General features: G+C 40.7%; 3 protein-coding genes and 1 non-coding gene across 8 annotated transcripts; 3 read left to right on the top strand and 1 right to left on the bottom strand.

Annotated features, from left to right (window-relative positions):
* The first annotated feature begins 47 nt into the window (after positions 1-47).
* LOC127782443 (pentatricopeptide repeat-containing protein At4g16835, mitochondrial) lies at positions 48-7,296 on the top strand. 5 transcript variants are annotated; one of them, XM_052309631.1, is made up of 7 exons: positions 48-605; positions 1,032-1,105; positions 1,392-3,773; positions 4,141-4,261; positions 4,499-4,646; positions 6,074-6,166; positions 6,355-7,267. In XM_052309631.1, exon 3 carries the CDS (start codon positions 1,644-1,646, stop codon positions 3,483-3,485), a length of 1,842 nt encoding a protein of 613 aa, XP_052165591.1. In that variant the 5' UTR covers positions 48-605; positions 1,032-1,105; positions 1,392-1,643; the 3' UTR covers positions 3,486-3,773; positions 4,141-4,261; positions 4,499-4,646; positions 6,074-6,166; positions 6,355-7,267. The 5 variants fall into 5 exon arrangements, with proteins under 5 accessions (XP_052165591.1, XP_052165590.1, XP_052165592.1 ...); XM_052309630.1 differs by having other exon boundaries at positions 1,392-3,604; positions 6,355-7,264; XM_052309632.1 differs by having other exon boundaries at positions 1,392-4,261; positions 4,509-4,646; positions 6,355-7,296.
* Positions 7,297-10,372: 3,076 nt separating this feature from the next.
* On the top strand, positions 10,373-10,445 carry TRNAR-UCU (transfer RNA arginine (anticodon UCU)). The gene has a single exon. It is a non-coding gene; the product is annotated as a tRNA-Arg (tRNA).
* A 5,005-nt stretch (positions 10,446-15,450) lies between these two features.
* Positions 15,451-16,535, top strand: LOC127783314 (vacuolar iron transporter homolog 3). The gene has a single exon (XM_052310567.1). It carries the CDS (start codon positions 15,602-15,604, stop codon positions 16,349-16,351), a length of 750 nt encoding a protein of 249 aa, XP_052166527.1. The 5' UTR covers positions 15,451-15,601; the 3' UTR covers positions 16,352-16,535.
* Positions 16,536-17,710: 1,175 nt separating this feature from the next.
* LOC127782022 (ABC transporter B family member 19-like) lies at positions 17,711-27,548 on the bottom strand. Its single transcript, XM_052309096.1, has 12 exons — positions 27,450-27,548; positions 23,964-24,323; positions 23,769-23,823; positions 22,872-23,047; positions 22,559-22,759; positions 22,409-22,478; positions 22,219-22,306; positions 21,790-22,103; positions 21,300-21,523; positions 20,577-20,929; positions 19,875-20,302; positions 17,711-19,760 (listed from the first exon to the last, which is right to left on the bottom strand). Exons 1-12 carry the CDS (start codon positions 27,546-27,548, stop codon positions 18,277-18,279), a joined length of 3,852 nt encoding a protein of 1,283 aa, XP_052165056.1. The 3' UTR covers positions 17,711-18,276.
* Between the last annotated feature and the right edge of the window lie 450 nt (positions 27,549-27,998).

Raw genomic sequence — 27,998 nt, 5'->3', positions numbered from 1 at the left:
GCGCGTCCCCCAAATCCCCAATCACGCCGCCAATCAGAACCCCGTCACTGTCCTCCTCTTCATCCTCGCCGCGGCCCACCGCCTCCGCCGGTTCTTCCTCCTCCGCCGGTTCCTCCTCCTCCGCCGCCGCCGCCGCCGCCGCCGCCGCGCAGTCTCGCCACCACTTCGCGCAGGGCGCCCAGCTCCTCGCCCGTGCGCGCGCCGCCGCAGGGACCAAGAAGCGGAGCCCCCCGCGCGGCGCTCGCCGAGGCCGACCGCGCCATCGCCCGTCGACGCCGCCACCTCACCCGACCCGTGCTCCCTCCCCGTCCCCAATCCCGACGACTCCTCCATCGCGCCGCCGCCGGCTTCCACCACGCCCCCCGACCATCCCCCCTCTCCCCAATCCCGGCAGCTCCTCCCATCTTGCGAGTCACCGATCGCCCAATGCGGGTTTGTCGTTGCAGTGATCGAACCGTCGCACCGCCGCCGGCTTCCACTGCGCCCCCCAGCCATCTCTCCTCCTCCCCAATCCCGGCGGTCTCCGTCACGCCGCCATCAAGTCGTCATCGATTACTCGCCCTCCGATACCCATCGCGCCTCCTCGCCCCCACTCCGCTAGCCAGGTAAGCATCGCTCAATCCCCTTCCCGTTCCTTCAATAATTGCAAGAATTCGTTTACTCCTTTGATTGCTACTTCCCTATGCACGTATTGTATTGTGCCCGGTAGGTGTTCGCTTAAATGCCAATGAGGAGAGTTATGTTAAATGCCGTTGAGGGATGGATATGGATCCAGTGCCCATTAGGTGTTCGGTTAAATTCTGTTGAGGGATGGATGGATCGGTTTTAGATTAATGTTGAAGCAAATAAGTGCATAGGTGAATTAGATTCTTTTGCTGTATATAAGGATATTTTGTGTCACTTGCTTTGGTTAGTTGATTCAGTAACTAGGTTTGGTTAGTTGATTCAATAACTAGGTAAGAATAATCGGTAGGTAACTTGTCTAAGCAACCAATTGTCAAATTTCTCATGAAGTGGTCCTTTTTTTTCAGAATCATTCCGGTGCAGCCAGCGACCCCAACAGCTCCTCTCGCCACCACCACCACCGTCTTCTCCCTTTGTCCAGGTATCCATTTTGTCTCTCTTGTCCTCCGTTGGATGTCTCCCTGAGGGATCGATGCACTCATATGTGATGCTCCTGACGGATATTTATATAAATCGCTGCTGTCTTCTCAAATTATAATTTACCGTTTTTAATAATTTGTACTGGCATATCAAATTAACTGCTGTTTTTAATAATTTGTACTGATATATCAAAATCAGTGTTGTTTTTAATAATTTATACGCTTCATGGCTCATAATAAATCGCTGGTGCATTGATATCTAAATGTTTGCTCATGTGCTATTTACAGCTCAGGTGACCGGAGAGAAAGAGAGAGCGCAATGTGTCTTTCTGGGCCAAGCGCTTCCAGAATTCCTCTTCCCTAGGCCCGCACACGACACGCTGGGCCACCGTTTGGCCTCTCGCCGCCGGTGACTGGAGCTGAGAACGACCCCCCCCCCCCCCCCCCCCCCCCCCCCCCCGCCCCTTTCGCCGCGGCCTTTGTCACCTCGAGCCTCCTTGCGCTGCCGCTGCAAGCAATGTCGTCAGCCTTTAGGTACGCATGATCCTATGTCGCTGCCCATTCCTGGCCAGCGCCCGGTCCCGCACCTGCTCACTCTCCACCGTGGCCGTCGCGGCGGCCGTGCGGCGCGGTGACCTCACCGGCGCAGAGGAGGCGTTCGCATCCACGCCACGGAAGACCACGGCCACCTACAACTGCCTCCTCGCCGGCTACGCCAGGGCGCTCGGCCGCCTCGCGGACGCACGCCACCTGTTCGACCGAATACCGACCCCGGATGCTGTCTCCTACAACACGCTCCTCTCGTGCCACTTCGCCAGCGGCGACGCCGATGGCGCCCGGAGGCTCTTCGCATCGATGCCGGTCAGGGACGTCGCGTCCTGGAACACCATGGTGTCGGGGCTGTCCAAGAGTGGGGCCGTGGAGGAGGCCAAGGCCGTGTTCCTAGCAATGCCAGTGAGGAACTCCGTTTCCTGGAACGCCATGGTTTCCGGGTTCGCCTGCTCTGGAGACATGAGCGCGGCGGAGGAGTGGTTTAGGAATGTGCCGGAGAAGGGGGACGCCGTTCTATGGACTGCGATGGTGTCGGGGTACATGGATATCGGCAATGTGGTGAAGGCCATCGAATACTTTGAGGCAATGCCAGTGAGGAACTTGGTTTCATGGAATGCTGTGGTTGCTGGGTATGTGAAGAATTCACATGCAGATGATGCTTTGAGGCTGTTCAGGACCATGGTCAGGGAGGCCAATGTTCAGCCAAATGCATCGACGTTAAGCAGCGTGCTTCTTGGTTGCAGTAACTTGTCTGCACTTGGATTTGGTAAGCAGATACATCAGTGGTGTATGAAGCTTCCGTTGAGTAGGAACTTGACGGTGGGCACGTCACTTGTGAGCATGTATTGCAAGTGTGGGGACTTGAGTAGCGCGTGCAAACTGTTTGGTGAAATGCATACGAGGGATGTGGTTGCGTGGAATGCTATGATATCTGGCTATGCTCAGCATGGAGATGGGAAGGAAGCTATCAATTTATTTGAAAGGATGAAGGATAAAGGAGTTGAGCCCAACTGGATTACTTTTGTGGCAGTATTGACTGCTTGTATCCACACTGGCTTGTGTGATTTTGGAATACGGTGTTTCGAGGGAATGCAGGAATTGTACGGAATTGAGCCTCGGGTTGATCATTACTCATGCATGGTGGATCTTCTCTGCAGAGCTGGTAAGCTTGAAAGAGCTGTGGACTTGATCCGCTCAATGCCCTTTGAACCACATCCTTCTGCATATGGAACCTTATTGGCTGCTTGTAGAGTTTATAAGAACTTGGAGTTTGCTGAGCTTGCGGCTGGAAAACTGATTGAAAAGGATCCACAGAGCGCAGGTGCCTATGTACAACTTGCAAATATCTATGCTGGCGCAAATCAGTGGGATGATGTCTCTAGAGTAAGGAGGTGGATGAAGGATAATGCAGTTGTGAAAACACCTGGGTATAGCTGGATAGAGATTAAGGGTGTGATGCATGAGTTTAGATCAAATGACAGATTGCACCCTCAGCTTTACTTGATCCATGAAAAACTGGGCCAGTTAGCGGAGAGGATGAAGGCAATGGGTTATGTTCCAGATCTTGATTTTGTCCTGCATGATGTGGATGAAACTCTGAAGGTGCAGATGCTAATGAGGCACAGTGAGAAGCTTGCTATTTCTTTTGGTCTGATTAGTACTGCTCCTGGGATGACCTTGAGGATTTTCAAGAATCTCAGGGTTTGTGGAGACTGTCATAATGCAGCCAAGGTCATCTCCAAGATCGAGGATCGAGAAATCATTTTGAGGGATACTACACGATTCCACCATTTTAGAGGAGGGCATTGCTCATGTGGTGATTACTGGTGAAGAATGTCGATAACAACAGATATATACTGGCATTTTTTTATGGGGATTCAGCACTATTTAGTCCTGTAACAAGGAAAAATGTTGATCACTGTATACAGGAAGCACTCAACAGTCAACATGTGAGCAATTTACCAATGCGATTTATTCCTGATGTTACTTTTGACAGGTTTTTATGCTTTCCAGACTAGGTGACAAGTAATATACACATTCCCTCGAGTACATATCGGTGCATGAATACATATCAAGACTGTATGGAAGGATTGATGAAGTGCATTTTACTTATCACATGTAGGTACTAGCGATTTGGGGAATTGTATGAGCCAATTCCCAACACTGAGTAGCTGCAATATTGTATTCCTAGAGTTGTGATTTTCTAGAATAGTAAATGACTTTTGGTCAACCTTGAGTTTTAGGCCTGAGTTCCTGGTCACATATTTTAATAGAGTTGTGATTTTCTAGAATAGTAAATGACTTTTTGTCAACCTTGAGTTTTAGGCCTGAGTTCCTGGTCACATATCACATTTAATTCAGCTGTGATCAGTAAACTGAAGTTCTTGACTTTGCTGGCCTGTGTTAAATTCCTGCGTATTCATAGTAGAATTTTGTTTACCTGTCCTATGTGTTTTTTTTGGCTTTAACAAATTGGATAAGACAGGACCGACCAATGTCCAATGATGAACTGCAAGATATAGAGAAAGTGTCAATTCTGAGTCCTTTTCTGCTTCATATGGTGAGAGCATCTTTTCAAGATGGTCATGGAAAGGAACAACAGTGAGGTAAGTTTGAATGCCTTATGTAAAATGGTAACATCACTGTCATGTTTTCTAACTCTTGAAGACTAAAGAAAATGGAAAAAATTCCTACAAATAGTAAGCCATGCAGCACAACTAATGTTAGCTACATGAGATTAGGAATGATGCACATCATGCATTCATGCTGGAACTGAATAAGTTTAGCCTTATTATCCCTGTCAAATATGTGATTATATATCTGTAAATATCTGATTAACTCAGACTGGTGAAGGCCAGCAATCAGCATCATCTGCAAAGGTCATAAGGTAGAGATTCTCTACATTTTCCATGTCAAAAAAAGCATTTCCCGCAATGTAGAGATCATCAGCATCAACTCCACAATATTCAGGAGCCTGGGGAATACTGTAAGGTTAATATCTCTCTCTCTCTCTCTCTCTCTCTCTCTCTCTCTCTCTCTTTATTTATTTTCTTTATAGTAGTATTTTGCTGCATGGTAGTGAACTAGTATAATTCAGTGATCTAGTCACTCTATTCTCTCATTAAGAAGACTAGTAATCATGCACGTGCAATGCATGTTTCTGTAAAAATTATTGGTTCAGTTCTATTAATAGTTAAAAAAAAATAAATTCATTGTAAACCTACAATGTCAACAACTTAACATGAAACATAAGTGGCAAATAAGGGTCTTCTTCACTGACAAATAAGCAAAAGGACTCATTAGTCCTTTTTATTTCCGTTGCCATTTCAAGGGAAAAAAAAAGAATACTAAGTACTCACTTCATTTAAAAGAAAATTCTGCAAGTGCCATTACCAGTTAATTTTTTTTTGCAAAAGCAACCATAGAACCATCCTCTCGCCATAGCAATGTGCGACCAGCAGATAAAAACAATAATCCAGTTAATCTTACAATGCCAGACTATCAGTCACAGGAAACAAAATTGAGATGTCAGGTCGCCAACTGAGACACAAAGTACTGCTACCTCCCCTCCTTAGTCTCATTCTCCTGCATGTTCATGCAGATCAAAGTCCAGAGATTCGAGCTAGCGTTGATGGCATTAGGTAGGGGTGAAAATTAAATGTACGATAATGGTTTCACGTTTCCTTTTTCAGATGAGCTCCACTCCGGTGCTCTCTACTTGCAGTAGAAATTAATCTGAACCGTGGATCATATTTGATCGAAGGGTTGAGATTTACTTCTACTACCACCACACTTGATGGTAGTAGAAATGTGGAGGGGTATTATTGTCCATAGAAAATAATGTGCGGAGGGGTATGATCGTATTTTGCCGCCGGCCCCAATCGCTTCCCACGTCTCCGCCGCTCGTGCCACTCCATCGCCGCCTCCACCACCCTCGCAGCCTCCGACGCCTCTCCTGCTGCCGCCGCCGCCGCTCGCCTCCGCATTGCGCAGCGCCTCCTCTGCCGGCAGGTGCAGCACTGCCTTTACCGGGCCGTGTCGCAGCCCCTCCGCCATTGGGCTCAGGGGCTAAGGCTGGCAGCCGCCGTCCCCCGACCCCATAGCAGCATCAACCCTCTGTGGCCGGCACTAAAGCAGCACCTCCGCCGCTGAGCAGCAGGCAAAAAGCCCATTGCCATGAAGAATTTATCTTCTCTCCGGTATTTTGATCTTATGTGCTATCTCTTGATTTTGCAATTAGTTCAGTTCTCTTGCATGCCATGCTAGTGTGCAGTGTACCAGCGATGCCTTATTTGAGTTCTGCTTAATGAACAAATACTTTTGTTAACGGAGATGTGTGTTTTTGAATTGTCAGTTGTTTTTATCCACTGTTGATATTTTCAGTATAAGGTGTGAGTGATATGTCATAATTTCTGCAGAACAAGGTAGCGTGAGGGACATTCTTCTCGGGACAGACAATATATGCTCTAGATGTCTATTACAGTGATATCTGAATATGCCGCCGTCTTAAGGTAACTATGTCGCAACCCTGTACTGTGTTTCTTTGGTTGTTCTTCTCTCATTTACAGACAGAGTGATTATTTATTGGGCCCTTCTGTTTGTTTGTTCACGCCAAATGTCTTTCATTGTCAGTTGTTTTTATCAATTTGTGATGATATTTTGAGCACAATGTGTGATTAGTATGTCATAATTTCTGCAGAACAAGGCAGGGTGAGGCAATACAAAGAAAAACTTTTTCAGCTTGTGATGATATTTTCAGCACAATGTGTGATCATATGTCATAACTTATGCAGAACAAGGTAGAGTGAGGCACATTCTTCTCGGACAGAGAATATATAGAAGAGTGGCAAGACAAAGAAAAACTCTACATGCATATTCCAGTGATTTCTGAATATTCACTGTTATATGTTCTCGCTTTGTTCACCTATAAATCAGCATCTTATATTATCTCTGGTGCAGCAGAAACCCGTCATGCTAACAAGGTTACGGCGTCGCAAAATATTGGAAAAGAGAAGTTTGTGGTTCTGAAAGTGTCGATCTGTGTATATCATAGCTTTTGTGGCTGAATGTATACTACTTGTAATTGCAATTGTGAAGTACCTGTAAAAAAAAAAACATACTGGTTTATTCTTCCGTTGCCTTGTGTCTGTCATAGTTGGATTGGAGTGTTTTGATTGAAATTTGGATTTAGACCCGGTCCGGACAGTCTCGTTTGAAATTTGGATAAATTTCATCTAAAAATAAAAACGATTTTGGATGTTAAATTATTTCAAAAACTTTAACCGAGTTGTTTATGATTAAGGCGGACAGTCCCATTTGAATTTCAGATAAATTCCGTCTAGGAATTAAAGGAGTAAATTTTACAATGGGCCACATATTTTGACCAAGGTTTCATAATGGACTAGGGTTAAATCAATGTTTTCACTTAACACCGTACATCTTTACATAAGTTTTCAGTTTAGACTAGGGGTGATCAACACAAGAGAATATGTGAGAGAGCTTCATGTCTAAAATATGATTTACACATGGATAATTATAAAAGGCATAACATTTTATGTTTTCTTCCTTCTTTTTAGTGTGTGGTACTTAACTAGTTCTATTTTCTATTTTATTTTTATTCATTTGCCCCAATGTATTGATCATTTTGTGCCACTTTTAAACATGTTCACATCATTGTTTTAGTGTGATTTGCTGAAAAAAATTGTTTTCTGATTTGCTATTTTTTTCTAAAGATATGTATCTTAATACTGTGGCACTAAAATTGATGATTTTAACTATCTTTTCTCTGACAACTTTTTTGATGTGCTCAATCCCAATTCAAAGTGCCAACTAGTGCAAACGTATATGGTGTTAAGTGAAAAGGTTGGTGTGGACCTTACCCATTGTGAAACTTTAGTCAAAATACATGCTGCAATGTGAAATTTACTCGAATTAAAATGATTCTGAATGTTAATTATTTCAAAAACTTTAATCGTGATGTTTATGATTTAGACCTAGTCCGAACAGTCCTGTTTAAAATTTGAATAGATTCTGTCTAAAAATTAAACCGATTTTGAATGTTAATTATTTTGAAAACTTTAACCAAGTTGTTTATGATTAAGACCTAGTCCGGACAATCCAATTTGAAATGCGGATAAATTCTGTCTAAAAATTAAAACGATTTTGAATGGTAATTATTTCGAAAACTTTAATCGAGTTGTTTATGATTTAGACCCAGTCCGGATAGTCCTGTCTGAAATTTGGATAAATTCCGTCCAAAGAGTAAAAAGATTTTGAATGTTAATTATTTCAAAAACTTTGACCGAGTTGTTTATGATTAAGGTCCGGACAGTCCCGGTTGAAATTTGGATAAATTCCATCTAAAATTTAAAACAATTTTGAATGTTAATTATTTCAAAAACTTGAACATAGTTGTTTATGATTTAGACCCGGTCAGGACAATTCCGGTTGAAATTCGAATAAATTCCATCGAAAATTTAAAACGATTTTAAATGTTAATTATTTCAAAAACTGTAACAGATTTTTTTTATGATTTAGACAGTTCCGGTTGAAATTTGGTTAAAACGATTTTGACTGAGCCTCACATATTAAAAACACAAATATTAGGAAAGGGTATAATATCAAATAAATAGAATGGGTGAGGCTTCGAAGTCAGGCCTAGCCCACTATCTTGCGGAGCTCACCGGAAGACCATTGGGTGTTTCTTGAGCCTCACATATTGTCATAAAATAGTAGTTCTCTAATTTATGTGTTCACGACCAAAAAAAACCACGTGCTTTTGTTATCGACCTGGTCCGAATAGTCCCGAATGAATTTTGGACGTAATATATTTTACCCTAAAATACTAGTACTGCTCTAATCTATGGGTGCACTATGAAAAACCATGTGTTTTTGTTGTTAATGGACTCTGGACTAACCGAATGAATTGCAGACGTAAATATTTTTCCTTTTTTCCGTTGTCAACCCGATCTAGACCAGATGAAATCATGATAAATTTGGTCTAAAATTGAAACCGAAATTTGTTGTGTTTAAAAACTTTAATCCAGTTTTCTTGACGCTGTAGCGTAGCCTAACCTGACACGTTTTTTTTTTATTCAACACGTTCTTTTCTGATCGGACGTACGGAGTACGTTCTTTTATAATCACATACACACGTGGGCCCACGTCATTAGTTGGTCCACACGAGTCCGCACAGGCCCAGAGTCCGCACAGCCCATAGACGGACAAACATCCGGTGCCAAAATTACCTCTAGTCTATATTAGTACTCCTACATTAGTACATTACTAGTCTATCTTTTAAAATAAACGGTTTAGATTATTTCCACTGGTAGTATAGTACGGAGCGTCCCTCTTTTCAGATGTATAGGCGGTTGTGAATATGAATATGCTGAAATTTTGTTACTTTGGCCCTTTTGTAGAACTTATTTTGTAAATGGATTGTGTCAAAAACTAACTATAGAGTAAATTTCACCGAACCACACATATTACGGTTTAAGTTGTACAAAAACCACTGGAATTTTGACACGTGGCATATAAATCTAGATATTATAACCATAAAGTTTTATAAAATCACACTATTGATTATTTTATTTTGATATGCCATACTTTTGAGTTATATCATCACATCTTAAATTTGTATGTTCTTTACCCATCATACAAAGAGCAATGGCAATTAACAGATAAACTATAAGCACGTTTTCATTTTTCAAGGACCTAAGAGCAAGAGAAAATTCCCTACATACCCTTGAAAGTTTCGCAATCTTTTCTATACCTCTAAATTTTGCCTCATCCACTACATGCCCTTGAGTTTTCATTTTAATCTCCTCTATCCCTATTCCGTTAGTTGACCGTAAGTTGGTTGTTAGATTTTTCTAAAATTACCATATCATCCATTTCTCATACTTACGTGCTATCTACTTCATAATTCACAATGTGAAAAATTGTAATTCATGATAAAATCAAATGGGGCATAATTATTTATTGTAAAATTTGAAAAAGAAAATTTAAATTGTTGAACAAATTTATTTTTTGACAAAATCCATATAAGAGTTTTGCTAGAAATCATGAACCAAAATTATTTATTTATCGGGTTCAAATTTTGATGAATTTTGTAAAAGTTAATTTAACATTTATTTAAAAATTTTAGATTTATATTAAATTTTGTTGTCAAATAATTATATTCCCTTTTCTTTACAAATAGATCTTTTTTCATATAAGAATTGTGTTTTTGGCACTAAACTACTCACATAAGTATAGAGAGGGGTAATATAGTCAATTTTAAAAATATTTTAACGGTAACTCATGGTCAACTAACGGAATAGCATAGAGGAGATCAAAATAAAAACTTAGGGGTATATAAGGGATGAGGCAAAATTTAGGAGCGGATCGAACAAAGGCCCCGTTCGAATCCAATTAAAAGGGTGGATGAAATTTTGGATTAAAGTGGCACGCTTTTCAAACTGCTAAATGGTGCGTTTTGTGCGAAACTTTCTATATGAAAGTTGTTCTAAAATATCAGATTAATCCATTTTTCAAGTTTGTAATAATTAAAAATTAATTAATCACACGTTATTATCACCTCATTTTACGTGAAACACTTAATCTTTATCTTCACAAGATTCAAACGCCACCAAACTCTCATGGTATAGAGGGGAGCAATGGCATTGTAGAATTACATAACTCAATAACAAAAGAGTGAGAAAATTTAACGTAGCGAAGCGCCCATGGCCTAATGGATAAGGCGTCTGACTTCTAATCAGGCGATTGTGGGTTCGAGTCCCACTGGGCGTGTTTAATTGTTTTTACTTACTTTTCTTTTTTTCCCCCATTTTTTCGATTCTACCTTTTTTTTTTTGCGGGATACTACTAATTATTTGCTCTAAGAAGTAAATTTCCTCTATAATTATACATGTCTCTTTCCTTATTCTTAATTTTGGCTAACCTGGCCTATGTATATTGTATCCAAATGACTCGTGTCATCGGGCGTATGGTTAGCTGATGCCGTTCGGGCCATTGATATATGGGCCCATACAGACGATACTGATCGGTATCGAAATGAACCATCGTTAAATGAAAGAGCCATATGATAGTCATGATACCTAAGGTTTAATTAAAATTTACACAATTCATTCTATCTATATAGATATAGATAGTCGATGTGCACTAACTTCTAAAGCTCAACGTGTAAGTGTGCACATCAACACCTACTAGTAATTATTATCTATAGTATTTTAAATATCATACAAGCATAATATATCATTTTACAATTTTATTATATTTTTAGAACTCAATATACAAACAATCTCAAATCATTATCTTCATACCATTTTTACATTATTTAAACATATATATCTATTATTTTTATAATGTATAATATATATATATATATATATATATATATATATATATATATATATATATATATATATATTCATCCACATATCTCATAGAAACACGGGGTATTTCTAGAATGCTACGTAGATCATTTTTTTTGAAAAAATTATTTGAAATCGAATCAACTCAATTTCCATGAAATTTAATAAAGGGAAAAGTCTATTTTACACCCTCCAACTTTTGTGTTTGTCTAAAATACACTCCCGAATTACAAAATCGGATATAATACCCCCTCTAACTATTAAAACCAGACACTTTAACCCCTTGAGTTGTTTTTATGGTGGTTTTGGTACACGTATATGCTAGGTGTATAAATGATCTACGTCAGCGGTTATAGGCCAAAGCCAGATGTCTCTCTCTTCGGCGGGGGCGAGGCTCTACACCGTGGTCGAGGGAGAGGAGGAGGACTGGCCCATCTTCTTCCTTCCTCTCCCTCCGGGAGAACTCGTCGGAGGCTCAGAGCTCTGGTATGCTTCCCTGAGCTTAGCCAAGGAGGGCAAGCACGCCGCCGGCCTGTATTCTCCTGAGCTTGGCGAAGGGAGCGGTCTCTGTCGAGTTCATTGCCGATCCCCTCTTCTCCTTGGGCAAAGGGGCGGGCTCGGCGCCAACGCCATCTTCTTCGAGCTCGGCTTGGGGGTGGGCTTCGCATTAGGGAGACGACGCAGCGGGAGGCTCACCAGCCGCTATTTCCATCTCGTTCTGGTTGTTCCTTAGCCAGTCATCTTTCTCGATCTGCTTGTTCCACCGGCGTGCGACTGTCAATCAAGGGCGACATAATCTCCGGTGTGTTCTATGTCACCGCCGCCACCGGCCATGCCGTCGACCAGAGCTCCATTGATGCAGTGAGGTAGAGGGTTGGCATGGACTGTCTCGTTGTCAAAGAGGAGCACCGGCGGTATCTCTACTAGAAATCCCGACCGGATCACCGTGATGACAGCAAATGGTGGCAGCAAATTGGGTTGTTGTTTTACCTTGGCAACTTTTTTTTTTTTTGACTAAAGTTGCCAACTTTGTCAAGAGGAACCTGGTCAGCTTGGGTTGATCAAATCGTGCTCATAGACATGAAGCTAAAATCGAGAATTAATCCAAGAACAACCCAACAATTCAGTACGTGGCTGATCCTCCTCCGTGCCACCGCCTCTGCCAGCTAACGCCGCCGCCGGCTCCGGCAAGCCACGCGCGCGGCTGCTGGCCGCTGCGCTTCACGGCAAACCCCGAAAGGGCTTTGGCCCATATAACCACTGACGTGGAGCATTTATATAGCTGGCATCCACGCATACCAAAACCACCATAAAAACATATTAAGGGGTTAAAGTGTCTGGTTTTAATAGTTGGAGGGTGTATTATTTTCGGGTTTGTAATTCAGGGGTGTATTTTAGACAAGCACAAAAGTTAGAGGGTGTAAAATGGACTTTTCCCTTTAATAAAAGAAATTTATCGCGTGTCAAATATATGGCTTTAAACTATACTGGTCTGGAATTAACTAAAGTACCAATCAGGAATTCAACATAAAATTAACGTACATCAATCATTCCGTCCATTAAATTCTCAAATACATGTCACTATCAAGTTTCTCCTACCTCCTACCGCCAGTAACCGCGCTTACCGCATGGTACAGTAGGCGTTACCGGTGGTAGGATTTGATGAATTTTGTCCAAATTCAAAATTTTGAAAAAAAAATCCATTTATATATTTCTTGATTTGAAGTGGTAGATGGTGTAGAATTTTTTTTTGAAAAGGAGTGAGATAAATTCAAATTTGAGGGCAAAACCGAAAGTACATTAGAAAATAAAAAAAGAGAAATAATATAATGAGCCCTAGGTGGAGAAAATATCCGACCCATTAAGGCCCATAAGTGGAGAAAATATCTCCCGGGTCCTCTCATCTCTCTCTATCGCGCTACCTCTGACACATACTTTCAAATGTGAGCTTGTTGAATTATTATGCTACGAAATGTTGAATTGCTTCAAGTCCATAATATAGAAAAGGTCATCTCGAATTTTGGTATTTTACACCAAAAGTTAGGTTCGCAAGTATCCTATATATTCTTCAAATTATCCTTAATTTCTACACACATTTAAGTGTTATTTTCAATTTTTTAAGACTGTTTCTGTTCTGCTACACAATTAGCGGTAACCGCGCCAAAACCGCGAAACCGCTAATTTCTGAATTCAAATATTTGAGGATGAATTTCACGCGGTTTTTGGGTAACCGCCTTACCGCCAGGGGGATAACCCCCTCAAACGGTAAGGGAAACTCTTATCACTATTGAATATCAATGTTTTAACTTTGATGACTAATATTTTTAGATATTTAGATTACAATAAATGAAAGATTAGTGCTTACATTAAGGACGTAACATACTACGGTATCTTTTTAAGTATTTATTATTTTTTTAAAAAAAAATTAGTGATCAAAGTTAAAATATGTATCTTTTTTAATAGAATATTCATTATTTGCTTTAAAAGGATACATCCAATTATTACATAAATTGCTTGATAAAAGACGGTGGATTACAAAATCACAATTTCATTTAAAGTATGAAAAGTTCTTATAACAAGATCACGATAGAGATAACAAGTTGCATGTTTCTTCGACTGTATAACCATTGTTTCTTCAACGACATACAAGTTGCATGTTGCTCTTGTCTAACTCAAATCATGAATTGAAACAGAAATTCTAAAATCAACCGTTTGATGATCATTGTACCAGTTTGATTTTGCTCACATGACCGTGGCAGTCGTTCGTCCACATCTTTGCCACCGCCGCAACCATCAAAGCCACCAAGAGCTGAGTTAGGTTTCCAACAATGGACGCTGCCACACGGAAAAGGACTTACAAAGTGAGAATAACAAGTACTACCTCCATACCATATTTTAATTTTAATGTATGACATCGTTGACTTTTTATTCAACGTTTGACCATTCGTCTTATTCAAAAAATTTATGTAATTATTATTTATTTTATGGTGACTTGATGCATCATCAAATGTTCTTTAAGTATGATATAAATATTTTTATATTTGCACAAAAATTTTGAATAAAACGAATGATCAAACATTGGTCAAAAAGTCAACGGCGTCATACATTAAAATACGGAGGGAATATTTAATAATGGAGATAGTATAATATTTCAAGTACCTATATTCTTTGTTATCTACTACCTCCATCCGAAATATAAGGAGTTTTAGAGTTGGACGCAGTAATATATTAAGAAAATAGGTAGAACTAAATGATGGAGGATTGTGATTGGTTGAAAAGTGAATGTAGGTGATGAAATTGAATGATGGAGGGTTGTTATTGGTTGATAAGGGAATGTTGGTGGATAATTTGTTGTATTTAATTTGGGACAAATTTTAAAGGCTAAAAATTATTATATTTTAGAACGGATGGAGTATATATTTATCAGACGGATATTAATTGGTAGTTCCTCTCTTAAAAATAAAATAGAATGGGACAGATTGATGAAGAATTTTCAATACAAGATCGCAAGGCTAAAGTTAATTAATCTTCCGCAACTGTTGGCGTGATTCTTCTCGATCTCCTGAAAAAGCCAATCGAGAGATAACTGCATGTGTGCACTTAAATACCTAATCACCATGATCCCCATCGATCCGGGCACAATGTTTGGTCAAAATCAGCAAATAAATTTTCTACACAAACTAAATTTATTGGCTTGTCTCTCTGCATATGGCTATTTAGCTGATTTCTTAAATGGAAATGATGACGACTAAGGTGCTGCGTGGCCACTGTGATTCACTTCCGAATCTCCTGAGATTACATGGATCGTGCGGCCATGTAGCTACAGCTTTGAGAACATGTGTGATCACTGTTTTGATCAGCTGTAAATGACCAAATTAGCAAGCTAATAATATATCATCATCAATTGATTGTACTTGATAAAATGTACTTGGGCATGATGTACAAAGAAAATAGCAACTTTTTTTTTGAAGAGCAAGCAATCTTAATTTGCTTCCAAGATAAACACATCAAGTGTCCAAAACCTCCACAAACAATGTATCCACATCAGGAGCTTTATATCTAGGTTGAGCGTTTTTTTTTTTTTGCATGAAAAATGGGTAAAAAGTTTGGCTTCCAAATGCTCTGCAGGATTTTAGGGCTTCCGTTTGTTAACATCCCTGAAGATAATATATGGAGTACAAATATACAATTAAACTTATATTAGTGCATAAAGAAAGGCTTTTTCTAGCTAGATATATGTGCATGTATGCATGATTTATGGACACTTTGGCATAAAAAAAGAGTTGTATATGTGTGTACATCTCATCTCAATCAGTTGCAACAAGGTTTCTTCAGAGTCCAAACATTCAGTTCATACATATACATCCCTAATTAATTAAATATTCCAGCTATGTTTAATTTGTCCATCAAATAAACTAAGTTGTCAAGTCACAAAGCATTATCAGATGATCATCAGTTATCCTTCCATTTTTGGCTATAAAAATGGGCATCGTTGCTTCCCATTTCTAGGCGTGTGCTTCACACACTCTCTCTCCCTCTTCTTCCAAAGCTCCAAGCTCGATCGATCTCGCCATGGCGATGCAGATGAACTCGGTAGTGCACGTGTCCACCTCGCCGTCGCCGTCGCCGGCGACGTCTCCTCCTCCAGAAGGTAAGCAAGAACACGGCGAGGTGGCGGCCGTCCATGTCGTCGGCGTCGGCGACGACGAGGCGGTGATGGTGGTGAAGGATGAAGAGGCGTTTGGCGGCGGCGGCGTGGACTACTCCGGCCGCGCGCAGTGGCTCCGCGCGGCGGTGCTGGGCGCCAACGACGGGCTGGTGTCCGTGGCGTCGCTGATGATCGGCGTCGGCGCGGTGAGCGAGTCGGGCAGGGCGATGCTGGTCTCCGGCGTCGCCGGCCTCGTCGCCGGCGCGTGCAGCATGGCCATCGGGGAGTTCGTGTCCGTGTACGCGCAGTACGACATCGAGGTGGCGGCGGCCCGGCGCAGGAGGAGGCAACGCCGCCGACGCGGCGACGGCGACGGCGAGGAGGAGGGGAGCGGCCGGCTTCCGAGCCCGTTCAAGGCGGCGTCGGCGTCGGCGCTGGCGTTCACGGTGGGCGCGCTGCTGCCGCTGCTGGCCGGCGGGTTCGTCCGCCCCTGGGCCCCGCGCGTCGCCGCCGTGTGCGCCGCCACCTCGGCCGCCCTCGCCGGGTTCGGGGCGCTTGGCGCGGCGCTCGGCGGCGCGAGCCCGGCGAGGTCGGCGGCCAGGGTGCTTCTCGGCGGGTGGGCCGCCATGGCCGCGTGCTACGGCGTGCTCAGGCTCTTCGCAAACTTGTACTAAAATATTATTATTGTGTCGACACATTTTCTTCTCGATTGCACTCAGATTTGTATGGTGTTTGATCTGCTTGAGATTAGTGCTAGCTTGTTTTGCCCGTGCAGATGTGACTCGACTATGCGTTTGGCCCATTGTGATTATGGTTTAGATTTAGAGATGAGAAAAATTACAGTATAAATTTTAAGATTTACATGCAAGATTTGAAATTTATAATGTAAATATATAAATATGTAAGTACATTGTAATGTGTAAGTGAATATAATTATAGTGTAAAAACGATTTGACTATTTTTTATGAAAAATATGATGCCATAAATATAGTTACTCCTGTAATAATTTAATAAAAGATATTATATGAAAAATGTTGCATGGCTATTATCGAGTTGCATGCATCAACCAATTCAACCAAAAAGATTAAGCTGATAGAGAAATGTGAGCAATTCGCTTTATATTCCAACATTCCTCCTCACGTGAGACCCCCTCAAACATCTAGCTTAGAATAAATGCGAACAATTCACTTTATATTTCAACACACTCCTTCACGCCTCCTTTGCGTGAGGCCCCCTCAAGCCTATTTAAGCTGATGGGGAAGGGTGGGCAATTCACTTTATATTCCAACACTCCCCGCCTCACGAGAGGCCCTCTCGAACCTCTAACGTGGAATAGAGGTGGGCAATTCACTTTATATTCCAATACTCCCCATTACGCGAGGCTCCCCTCAAGCCTCGAACGTGGAATAGAAATGGGCTGCAGTTTTTATTTAATTACGTACCAATCAGAATTTAAACTCAAGACTCGGCCAGTAAGATAGCAGTGATGTAGTGGTGAGGAGTATGCTAGAGATGAAGATGCCAAAAGGGGTCCAAAGTGAATCAAAATGGCAACAAAAGGGAGTCCAAAGTGAAAATTTTGATGAAAGAGATCCAAAATAACACTACGGTAATAAAAAAAAGGCTCAAAGTAAAGTTTACTCCGATGTTTATGTGTTATATCGACTGTACAATTAATACAAACCGTCCGATTCTGATCCAACAGTAGAGAAGATCCTAAATTTATATTGCAATCAATGGTATCGAACTATCGATCTTATTGAGGACTTGGTGGAAATGGTAGAGATATTGATAAGGATCTTTCTGCAAAATACAGCGAAGGCTTTGATCGGACGGCTGAGGAGAGACGCAGCTCTGGTCGCGGACCTCGTCTGGTTCTCCGCCGCCACGGCGGCCGCCGGCGATACTCCGCCGCCTTTGCCCGAGCTCGCTGCGGCCACGGTCTGCGCAGTGGAGGGGGAGGAGGAAGGGGACGAGAGCGGCTGGAGGCTAGGCCGAAGCGGGGGTAATGCGGGTGAGTCGATTAATCTGAGTTTTTTTTTTTGGCAATTATATGGAGGGGTATGGATTCCCCAATCCTTGTCGTTTCTGTTCGAGCCGTATGATTTTGATGCGATTTCTAGCTTAGCTGTACGTTTCGTGAGGGCCAAACCCTCTCGTGGATTTGATAGGGGTTTCTTCATGATTGTTCTCTTCTTCCTCCACATTTTAGTGCAGTAGCAGTTGCAGTTCATGAATCGTGCGATTGGATGCCTTGCCACTGCCTCCTAATGCTGATAGATCCATTCTTTTATTGTGAATTCTGGTACTGTATAAAATTTATAAATCTTGGTCGGCTTCGAGCTAGCTAAACCAAAAAAAATTAGATAAGAAAAGAAATGTTGGGCTATTCTGTTAGAATTTATTCATTCATTTATTTTTGTTTGGGGAAATGAAATGTTGGGCTATCCTGTTTCTAACAACCAATTTTATTCCTAGCAATATAAACTGGTAAATTTTGTTTTTACATGTTTTAGATTGGCATCAAATGCTCGTCAATGGTGCCAAGTCCTTTTATTTTCTGCTGCCGTCCTATCTGAAGAAGTGGAGATCTTGAGGATCAGTCTTTCATTCCTTTGCTTTGCATACAGTACAATCTTGAGTAAACGCCATTGCTTGTTGTGACCAATGTTTCGTGGCTGCCCATCTCGACCACCTCGCCTTTGTCCATCACGACGATCACATCTGCACTTGTGACTGTGGATAGTCTGTGCGCAATTGTGATACTCGTGATCTTGTTCGATAGCTCACCTTCCTTGCTTTTCCACTCCTTTGCTGCCAGGGAGCTCATCACCACCTTCTCGGTTTCACCATCCAGCGCACTTGTCGCCTCATCTAGGAGTAGTATGACTGGCCTCTTCAGTATAGTTCTTGCAATGGCTATTCTCTGCTTCTGCCCTCCTGAAAGTTGGCTTCCTTTGTCCCCGACCACCGTGTCGTACCCATTTGACAGGCCACTGATGAACTCATGGATGTTTGCCTCCATTGCAGCCTCAACTATTTCTGTTTCCGATGCACCTTCATTTCCATAGCTGATGTTCTCTCTTATGGACAAATTAAACAAGATTGGCTCTTGCTGAACTAGTCCTATCTGTTTTCTTAGGAACCTCAGATTGTATTCTCTGATGTCCTTACCGTCAACAAGTACCTGCCCTCTGCAAGGATCATAGAATCTTAGCAGAAGAGATACGATTGTGGATTTTCCTGCACCACTGGGCCCAACTAATGCTACCCTTTGGCCTGGTTCAATAGCTAGACTGAATCCATCCAATATGATCACATCTTGTCTTGATGGGTAGCTGAAACTGACATCTTGAAACTCAATGTTGCCAGTAATTCTGTCTTCACAATGCACTTTTGGTTCATCTGGCACGATCTGCGTTTCTCTGTCGAGAATGTCGAGTGCAGGATCCAATATTGTGATGGCCGATATAACCATAGGGATCAAAGACCATAACTCTGTGATGGAAGTTATTGTCAGTGCAATTGCTTGATAGGCCCGTACACAGTTTTCAAATGTTGCTAGGCTCTTGTCAAGTAGCACAATGGTGTAACTCAATGCGATGGCATGTGTCATGTGCCACAAGCAGAGGGAAACCCCTTGTACCACCCCATACTTTATGCTCTCTATCCTGCTTGTCTGCATTGGTTCTTGCAGCGACAAATCTGCTTTCTTTAGTATTTCCTCTTCCTGACCAAAAGAGGCCACTGTACGAATGTTGCTAACAGCCTCTGAAGTGAGTGAGATGAGCTTCCGGTGAGATGTAGAGGTGTCAGTGGCAAAACCTTTTGCTGACCTTACTTGTACGAGGCCAGCGATGAACTGACATGGCATCAGAGCCCATGCAACCAGACCCATCCTCCAGTTCACTCCTATGCTTAATCCTGTAGCTATCAAAATTGAAGAGATACACTGCACAATCACTGACATTCGATCAGATATGATGGTTTTAATCATGGAGGTGTCACCAACAACGCGTGATGTCAGGAAACCGACACTGTTCTTGGGTTGTTCAAACCAACCGATTTCGTTCTGCAGAATGACTGTGTTTAACACAAAGAGAAATGGTGTTACAATCTAAAGAACAACCGATCATATACTTCTCTACTAAATGCAAACTTGCGTGATATGTAAAATGCTATGCTTGAGTTTCAGACCTGAAAAGAGGGCCTCCCTTAGGTTATTCATTGCCCTTTCACCGACAAGGCCATATATATAGTGCTGGAAGATGTTACTGAAAAATGTGAGCAATCCAATAAGGAACAAAATTATCGAGTACTTGGCAACTATTCTCTTTGCATCCGGGTCAAAGTATGCTATGGCAACGGTCATGATATAGAAAGCAAATATTGGCTTTGAGACCCCAGAGATTGCTGCTGCTGTTGAGCCCAGAAGAATCTTTCCTGGCTCCAGCATAAATGTTCCAAGGAACATTCTGTAGAAAGCAGATGCTCTGTTTCTGATATCCTGCTTCGGTTGGTTTGGGTTCAGTTCTAGACTCTTCTCTTGTTCATGTGCAGTAGAAGACGGCTCATTGCTTGTTCCACTTCCATTGTCTTGTTCTTCTCTGACCTGATCAGTAAATCTGAAAATTTATTCCCCAAAATTAATTAGGATGCCACACAAATCATAATAACGAGTAAAATATACTCTGGTCTATTCAGTTAATTCTAGCAACCGATTTAGGTATTGTTTCTCTAGTCAAAGAGCAGAACACATCTTAAGCTTTATATTTATGCATCTTCTAGAATGTATTGGTTCTAATACTTTTCATTCGTAATTGCATATGTACAATGCCATGATGGATTCCATAAATGAACACTCTACATTGTGAAAAGACTGCAATCAATTACGCTTACCTTTCTTCACTCTTGCCAGATTCCTTCTCTAGATTTTGCATACTGCATACACTCGAGTAGAATGGACTTTTCTCCAGCAATTCTTCATGAGTTCCAGATTGAGCTACTTTTCCATTCTCCACAACAACAATCTTGTCTGAATTTATGATTGTTGACATTCTGTGGGCAATCAAAATAACTGTCCTTCCTTTCATAGCTCCATCAAGAGCTTCCTGAACCAACTTCTCTGATTCTGAATCAAGTGCACTTGTGGCTTCATCAAGAAGAAGAATTGGCGGATCTTTTAGCATAGCCCTTGCAATTGCTATTCTTTGTTTCTGACCTCCTGATAACTGCACACCTCTTTCTCCTACCTGAAGTGATTGCCATAGTTTAATACATTGGTAATACTAAGTTTTTCATTTATTGAAGATAAGCGGGGATGCTTGGATTTGTACTGATGCTTAGTTGCTTACTATTTGTAGGTTCAGTATATAACTACTCAAAAAACTTGTCTATTTAATTTGGGCATATTCAGCATATTCCTCTAAAAAGAACATAACACATTACTGCCATCGAGATGAATTTCCAAGGGAACAACTAAAAGCAGTATATTGGTCCAAATCTTGAAACATAGCCTGAATTTTGTCCTTCTATTTGAATATGTATGCATCGTTTGACATAGTTTGATTCAATTTGTAAGGTTTTTACAACTCTCATTTTTCACGAGCATGGAGTCTTTACCTCCGTTGAGTATTGGTTTGGGAGTTTGGATACAAAGGAGTGCACATTAGCTGATTTTGCTATTTCAATTATCTCTTCATCAGTTCCATCCATTTTGCCAATTCTCAAGTTATCCATGATCGTACCGGAAAATAGTGATGGTTCTTGAGAGACAGAACCTATACTTCTCCTGAGGGACTTCAGATCAAGTTCCTTAATATTTTGACCATCGATAAGAATATTACCTGCATTATAACATCATCTAATTAACAAAAGCAAGATCTAAAAGTTTATCTCTATGCAGCACATATTTTTAGAAAAAAATGGATCCTGTATGCAGTGACAACATGCCATTTTTATTTTTCTCTAGAAATTATAATTTAATACGCAAAGCATGTCATGTAAAGTAGTAAACTCTAGCTCTTCTGTACTCTAAAAAGCACACAGACTGTAGAATATACACTTCAACCCATTTTTTGCTCGGTGATAGAGATATATCATAGAAGCATACCTGATATAGGATCATAGAACCGTTGAACAAGAGAAATCACAGTGCTCTTCCCACATCCACTGCTCCCCACAAGAGCCACAACTTTGCCTGCCGGTATGGATAGTGAAAAACTTCTGAGAATTGGCTTGTCGACTCTGGATGGATACATGAAATCCACCTCTCGAATTTCAATATTTCCAGTGACCTTCTCTAGGATTGTTCCATTTGATTCATAACTTATCGCTGGATTTCTATTGATAACCTCAAATACTTCTTTGCCAGCAGCTTTTGCTTGGCTGAAGGACTGAAGATCTGGTGCTGCATTTGAGATATATCTGAAACCACATATAAAAATAATGACCCTGTCAACTTTATAGAAGTAAAATGTTTGGAAGTAGTCTAATTTATGATAACCATGGAATACAAACTAGAAAGATAGTTCTTTATTACATTGCGGCAGAGAGGATGTTAATGACAGCTGCAATTGTTTCACCTCCTTTTGCAGATCTATCAACTACAGCAGCTGCTCCAACCCACACTGTTAATGAATACGAACAGAAAGTTGCGATCTGTAACATTCCCAAACCTAGTCCTTTTGTCATTGCCTCTATCTTGCTTAGCTTATATTGCTTGTCCATACATTTGGTGAATGATTTGATTGCCGAATTTTCTCCAACAAATGAGAAGACAGTCTTGATATGTGAAAGAGTCTGCACAAATGTATATACGATTACAAATTTGATAAAGCAGACCTACTTGGTTCTAATATTTCATCCATTTGTATAGGTACCTGTTCTACAACTGTGGTTGCTGCAGAGACCAAAGCTATTCTTTTCATCGATGCGTCAATCATCATTTTTGCATATGTTGCTCCAACCATGAGGAGCATAGGAACAACCAGCATGGAGAGCATACCCACCTCCCAGCAGCAGACGAAAGCAACAATGATGGAAACTAAGAATGTGGAGAAGTTTGACAAAAAGTGACCAAGCTGAGGGAAAAAGGTAAGCTCATGTTCAATATTTGATTGCCACATGAACGTTGTAGCACTTTAGTTTGATTTACTAAAACTTGCAGTGAATGTTTATGCTACAATCGTATACCTTTTCACCAATTGCATCTTGTATAGCACTCATATGGTTGGTTGCTCCAGCCATGACGTTTGCTGTGGTTAGGTCAGTATCAAAAGCTCCGATATCTTGACTCAGCACTGATCTCAAGTATGCCATCCGCATGCGTGACATTTGTCTCTGACTGGTATACATCCAACATGTAATTTCTGCGGAAGGATCATTGTCGCAAAAAGGTAAGATGGTTTCTTTGAATCTACTCCCTCCATCCCATAATATAAGGGTTTTTGGAGGGATGTGACAATTCCTAGTACTACGAATCTGGACAGCACATCCCTCCAAAATCCCTTATATTATGGGACGGAGGGAGTAACATTCTAACATTATTTTCATTTTTTTTTGTTCCAATCATGTGATGCTCTTGTTGCTGCAGACAAACAGACAAGTAGTAACATAGGGAATGGTGTTGCTATGAATTGCTCACTTTTAAAGTCTTAATCTTTCGTTTTCTCTGCACATTTCTGTGTCATGATGCTCTGTACTCAGGGTCCAATTTTCTTTTTCACATTTTCCAGACAGTTATCTTCAGGTGCCTAGTAGATAATATATTGTTAAGGTATATGCTACAAATGTTGACAATATTCTAACCAGGTTGGGCCATACTAGATTCAGTCGGTTGGCCTAAGCTCAACCAAAAAGCCACTTCACCAACCTTTAGCCACAGTGAAATTGCTCGACCTTCTGTCTTATATTCTGTTCTGTATGCACTTATAGCTGTCAAACAGGTTATAGGATCTTTGGATTTTGATAGGTTCCTTCAGGCTTCCACTATGCTCTTACTTTAAAGCATAATTTAATAGGTAATAACTTACTTTCAGTATCTTACAAGGTACAGTTCCAAATATAGAAAATTTAGAAGAATGCACTCACCAATCATTCCACCAGGAAGTGTAATAATTGCCAATGCCCACATATAAGGAATTAACTACAAACAAGAATAACACAATTAGACTATGTTAAGGGTATAACCAACATTTTGCCTTCAATATATAAGTCAAAGAAGAACATTCAGTGATACCAGCTTGCATTCTACATGGCGGTTTCCAAGTATTTTGGACAGATTACCTTAGAGAGTTCATGGACTGTGGCCTCCCGATTGCCTATGTTGTTCCCGACCACATCGATGCCTTTGCCGACCAAGTAATATGACATCGAAGGCCCCATACCATGCAGGAAGGACCCCATTGTTCCTGCTACCATGAGCAGCCAATCTAGTCCATCAGCATAGCGAAGCAGCCCAAAGAATGGGAACTTTTTGTCCGCCGCAGCAGCTGCCTTTTCTTCCACCGGCGGAGAAGTGATTTCCTCATCATCCACACTGATGTGTTTAGAGGGTTCAACAGGGTGATCTTTTTCTTGGATGAGTGCCATTGTTTTTGTGAGCCTTCTGATGGTTTGCAGAAGAGCAGCAGCAGCAGCATTGGGCTATGTATATAGAAGCAGAAAATGGTACAAAAAATGTATATAGAAGCAGAAAAATCATATAATTACAAAAATGGTAGACGTTCCATTGATACTCTCAATGTTCATATGGATAACTAATCAACATGGGAATTGGATATTTTGAATTTATTTATTGGACTGATCTTAGCAGTTGCTATTCTCAGCCTAAAACTATGTTGCTGACATCGTGCATGATGTGACAAATGGTTTTGAATTTGAACCCATTAGAAGTAAACATATTTTTCACTGGAGTGTGAAACTTTAATTATGCATTCAAGTCACATCATAGTGAAATACTAAGCACCGTTCTTTCGTTGTCGTAACCAAATTTTAGTGACAAGAAGCAGCTTTGTTTTCATCTAACACTACTGAAGCCCACCTGCAAGTTTAATAACCTAAATTGGCAAAGCCATTTTTTCACTAAAGATACTCTTTGGAATGGGATCCTACTTTAGTACTTTACATATTCCAATTTCCTTCCAAATTCTAGTTAAATAAAGTCTACAGCTTCCTTGTATAAATATGATGTTTTGCCATGTGTCTATTGAAGTTTATGTTGGAATAAATTATTAGACCTACAAGATCAAGGTATCTGGAGTAATAATAGTCAAAGGCTACAAAATCGTAGTCCACTTTCTGAGGTGACACGTCCGCGAAGTTATCATGTATGATTACAATACAACCTTGTTCTCCATGGCATAGTTTCGTGCTTAAAAATATTGTTTTTATGAAACCTTGTTGTAAATCTTATGCTGGGTGTTTGATCGCAGAACTTCACTTGCTGTTTAATATTTTTTAATTGTTTTGATTTGGTGCTGCTACATGCACCATCTGAATCTGCTCTTCACATACTTTCTTACTGCCATGTATCAAACTTTGTATTACTTCCTACTGGTAATATGGATGCAGGTTTGAGGCAGGAATGTTCAACAATAATTGTCACAAATTCTTATTTTCTTTCTGTGAAAGTAAACAATTTTTTGTTTTTCCTAGTTTATCAGATCCCCCCCCCCCCCCCCCCCCAATGACAATATTGTCAAGTCTAATGTCTCCATTGCGTTGCTCTGTCAGGTTGATTGTGTTCTTTGAGCAGAACGTTCTACATAAAAGAGATTTGGCTTTAAGAAATCTCCAACAAAGCTACAAGTGCTAAAAAATGTATATTGATGCAAACTTAACTGCTTGAGTTTGAGTGTCCATACTATTTTCTATTGGGAGTAGGCGCCAATTGTTATCTTACCAGACATACATATTACACAAACAAAATATATATTGAAAATATGCATTTTGTTAATGGGCAAACTGTGAGATGCATCAATTTGTTGTAATCTGCAACCACTGTTTGGTGGTTGTCAGCTGTACATAAACTCTGCCAATACAATTTTGTTCTCCACTGTTAGATCTAAAGGTACATGACGGTTTTTTGTTAGTTGCGTAACTGAAGGATTATGAAGGGGAAGACATTACTCCCTCTATTCCATAATATAAGGCATAACCACTTTTTTTAGAAGTTCCATAATATGAGGCGTGCATGCATGCAAGCAATTAACTATGACCTCTTCTCCATTAAATTATTACTTTTTTAAATCCTCCACTCTTATGTTCTCTAATTCTATTGGATGCATTCATTATACTCCCTCCATCTACTTTTGATTGTCATATTTCATCTTGGCACACAAATCAAGGATAAGTAATTCTACTTATCATCCATTTAAATATGCTACTAGTCATTCTTCGTAAACAAGCGATTCATTAATATTTACATTTCTCGATGCCCATGTAACCAATGTTGTGTGGAAGAATGAAGAGTCACGCATAAAATCCAAGAAAGCCATTAAGATGATAAGCTATTGGATTGAAATATGCCTATCAAAAATAAAATTTTCAGATTTGGAAATATGACTATCAAAAGTAGATGGAGGGAGTATTTATTAGGATGATCCAAACTACAAGATGATAATAATTATTTCTTGGTCTTTGGGTTAGAGGTGGTTATGCCTTATATTTTGGAACGGAAGAAGTAATTTACTGCCATGATTACCATTTGGTAACTTTGGTTTGTGTAGTGGTGGTATATATGCAACAAGTCATACATACCCTACCTAGAATTTTTACATTTTAACCCTTTTTAAACCTTATTTTACAAATAAATACCACAAAATTCTCCCACCTTCCAAAATACCACAATGAAACCCTATTCCTTCCAGAAAAAAGCACAAATCTTAACAAAATTGATGCGAGGGAGACAACGCTACTTTCCAAAGACCAAGTTGCCCCTCAGCCCTTTTGTTCAACCTGTCGTATCTTCCCCCTTTCTTCTCATACTTCACCAATTTTCTCTTCGAGCCTTAAGTCCACATCTATGGCAATGACGCAGGGAAAAGCAGGCACAAATCCACCTAGAGGCCTCAATTTTTTCTCCCAAACTCTAGAGCTTGAGCTGCATAAAAAGAAAAAAAAAATCAGTGGCTCTCCCTCTTCTTACTCCTGTGCAGTGGTTCTTGTTCTTTCGGTGACTCCTAAACTAGTTTCTTCTGCAAGGTGATGCTTGGGGATGGTTTCTAGCACCGCCATGGATGCTTCAGTCAATTTTTAGGGCTTGGGGATGGATTTATGGTGCCGCCATGTATACTTGATCGATTGTTACGGTTAGGGAACAACTGGTGAGCGAGGATGCATGATGAGAGGTTGAAGAAGGAGAGGGGCAACTTTGTCTCGGTAAGTCACAAAATCTATTCCGATCGATGGTACCTAATGTTTGTGGTATTTTTGAAAGGTGGAAGGGTCTTAAGGTATTTATTGGTACTGATAAAATGTAAAATATTTATGCTATAGATGAAACTTTCCCATTTAGAGATGATCTCGATGGGCAAATAGACTAGGGTATTTCCTCAAAAAAATGGACTAGGGTATTAATTCAGTTCACATCCCTTAGTAAATTATCTCTCTTCCTCCTCAATGGTAAACTTATGTTTTTTGATCATCTTCTCACATCTTTTATTTTTGGAGCTAAAAGTCAAAATAACTTCTTCAAGGAATTCTCTTGGGGAATTTACCTCATTGTCTTCATACTCAGGAATCTGATTCACCATGAGCCATGAAGCATACGCCGAAGATGTTCTTTCCCTTGTCATTGTCTTCACCACTCTCAAGATCTGCACATACTTGATTCAATACCTTCTTGAGCTTGCTTGGACTTCCTTCCATTGAACATTCCTTTTAGCTTATTGTCCTTGAACTTTGTCTCCATTGTCTTTTTTCTTGGCTCTCCCAAGCTTGGGGCAGTGCGAACGGATGTGATCAAGCTCTCCACACTCAAAGCAAAGAACTCGACCTCCTATTTTCTTGAACTTGACATCGTTCATAGTTCGAGACAACTTGTTTATAGTCAAAGCCAACTCCTCCTCGAATTGCTCGAGTTGATCATCGGACATGACGTTAATAGTAGAAAGAGCAGTAGGAGTTGACTAAAAAGCACCAATATCCAAAGAAGTCGAAGGAGAAACCAATGCACTAGATTTAGAATCAACTTTACGAGAAAGAATACTTATCTCATAAGTTTTGAGTCTAGTGTAAAGTGAATCTAAAGTCAAAGTGGGCATGTCAACAGATTCCTGAACACACGTAATTTTCATCTCACAAACAGACATATCAAGA

Source organism: Oryza glaberrima, chromosome 8 (genome assembly GCF_000147395.1).
Source record: "Oryza glaberrima chromosome 8, OglaRS2, whole genome shotgun sequence".
NCBI lineage: Eukaryota > Viridiplantae > Streptophyta > Magnoliopsida > Poales > Poaceae > Oryza > Oryza glaberrima.
Note: the sequence above shows the minus strand (reverse complement) of the source record. Positions and strands in the feature narration are given on the sequence as shown.

Coding starts and splice junctions, on each gene's coding strand:
- LOC127782443 (XM_052309632.1), top strand. CDS start 1,644: ATGATCCTATGTCGCTGCCCATTCCTGGCCAGCGCCCGGTCCCGCACC.
- LOC127783314 (XM_052310567.1), top strand. CDS start 15,602: ATGGCGATGCAGATGAACTCGGTAGTGCACGTGTCCACCTCGCCGTCG.
- LOC127782022 (XM_052309096.1), bottom strand. CDS start 27,548: ATGGAAGGAAGTCCAAGCAAGCTCAAGAAGGTATTGAATCAAGTATGT. Junction 23,824..23,963: donor CAGTCCATGAACTCTCTAAG/GTAATCTGTCCA, acceptor TCTTGTTTGTAG/TTAATTCCTTATATGTGGGC. Junction 23,048..23,768: donor ACTTCCTGGTGGAATGATTG/GTGAGTGCATTC, acceptor ATCCTTCCGCAG/AAATTACATGTTGGATGTAT.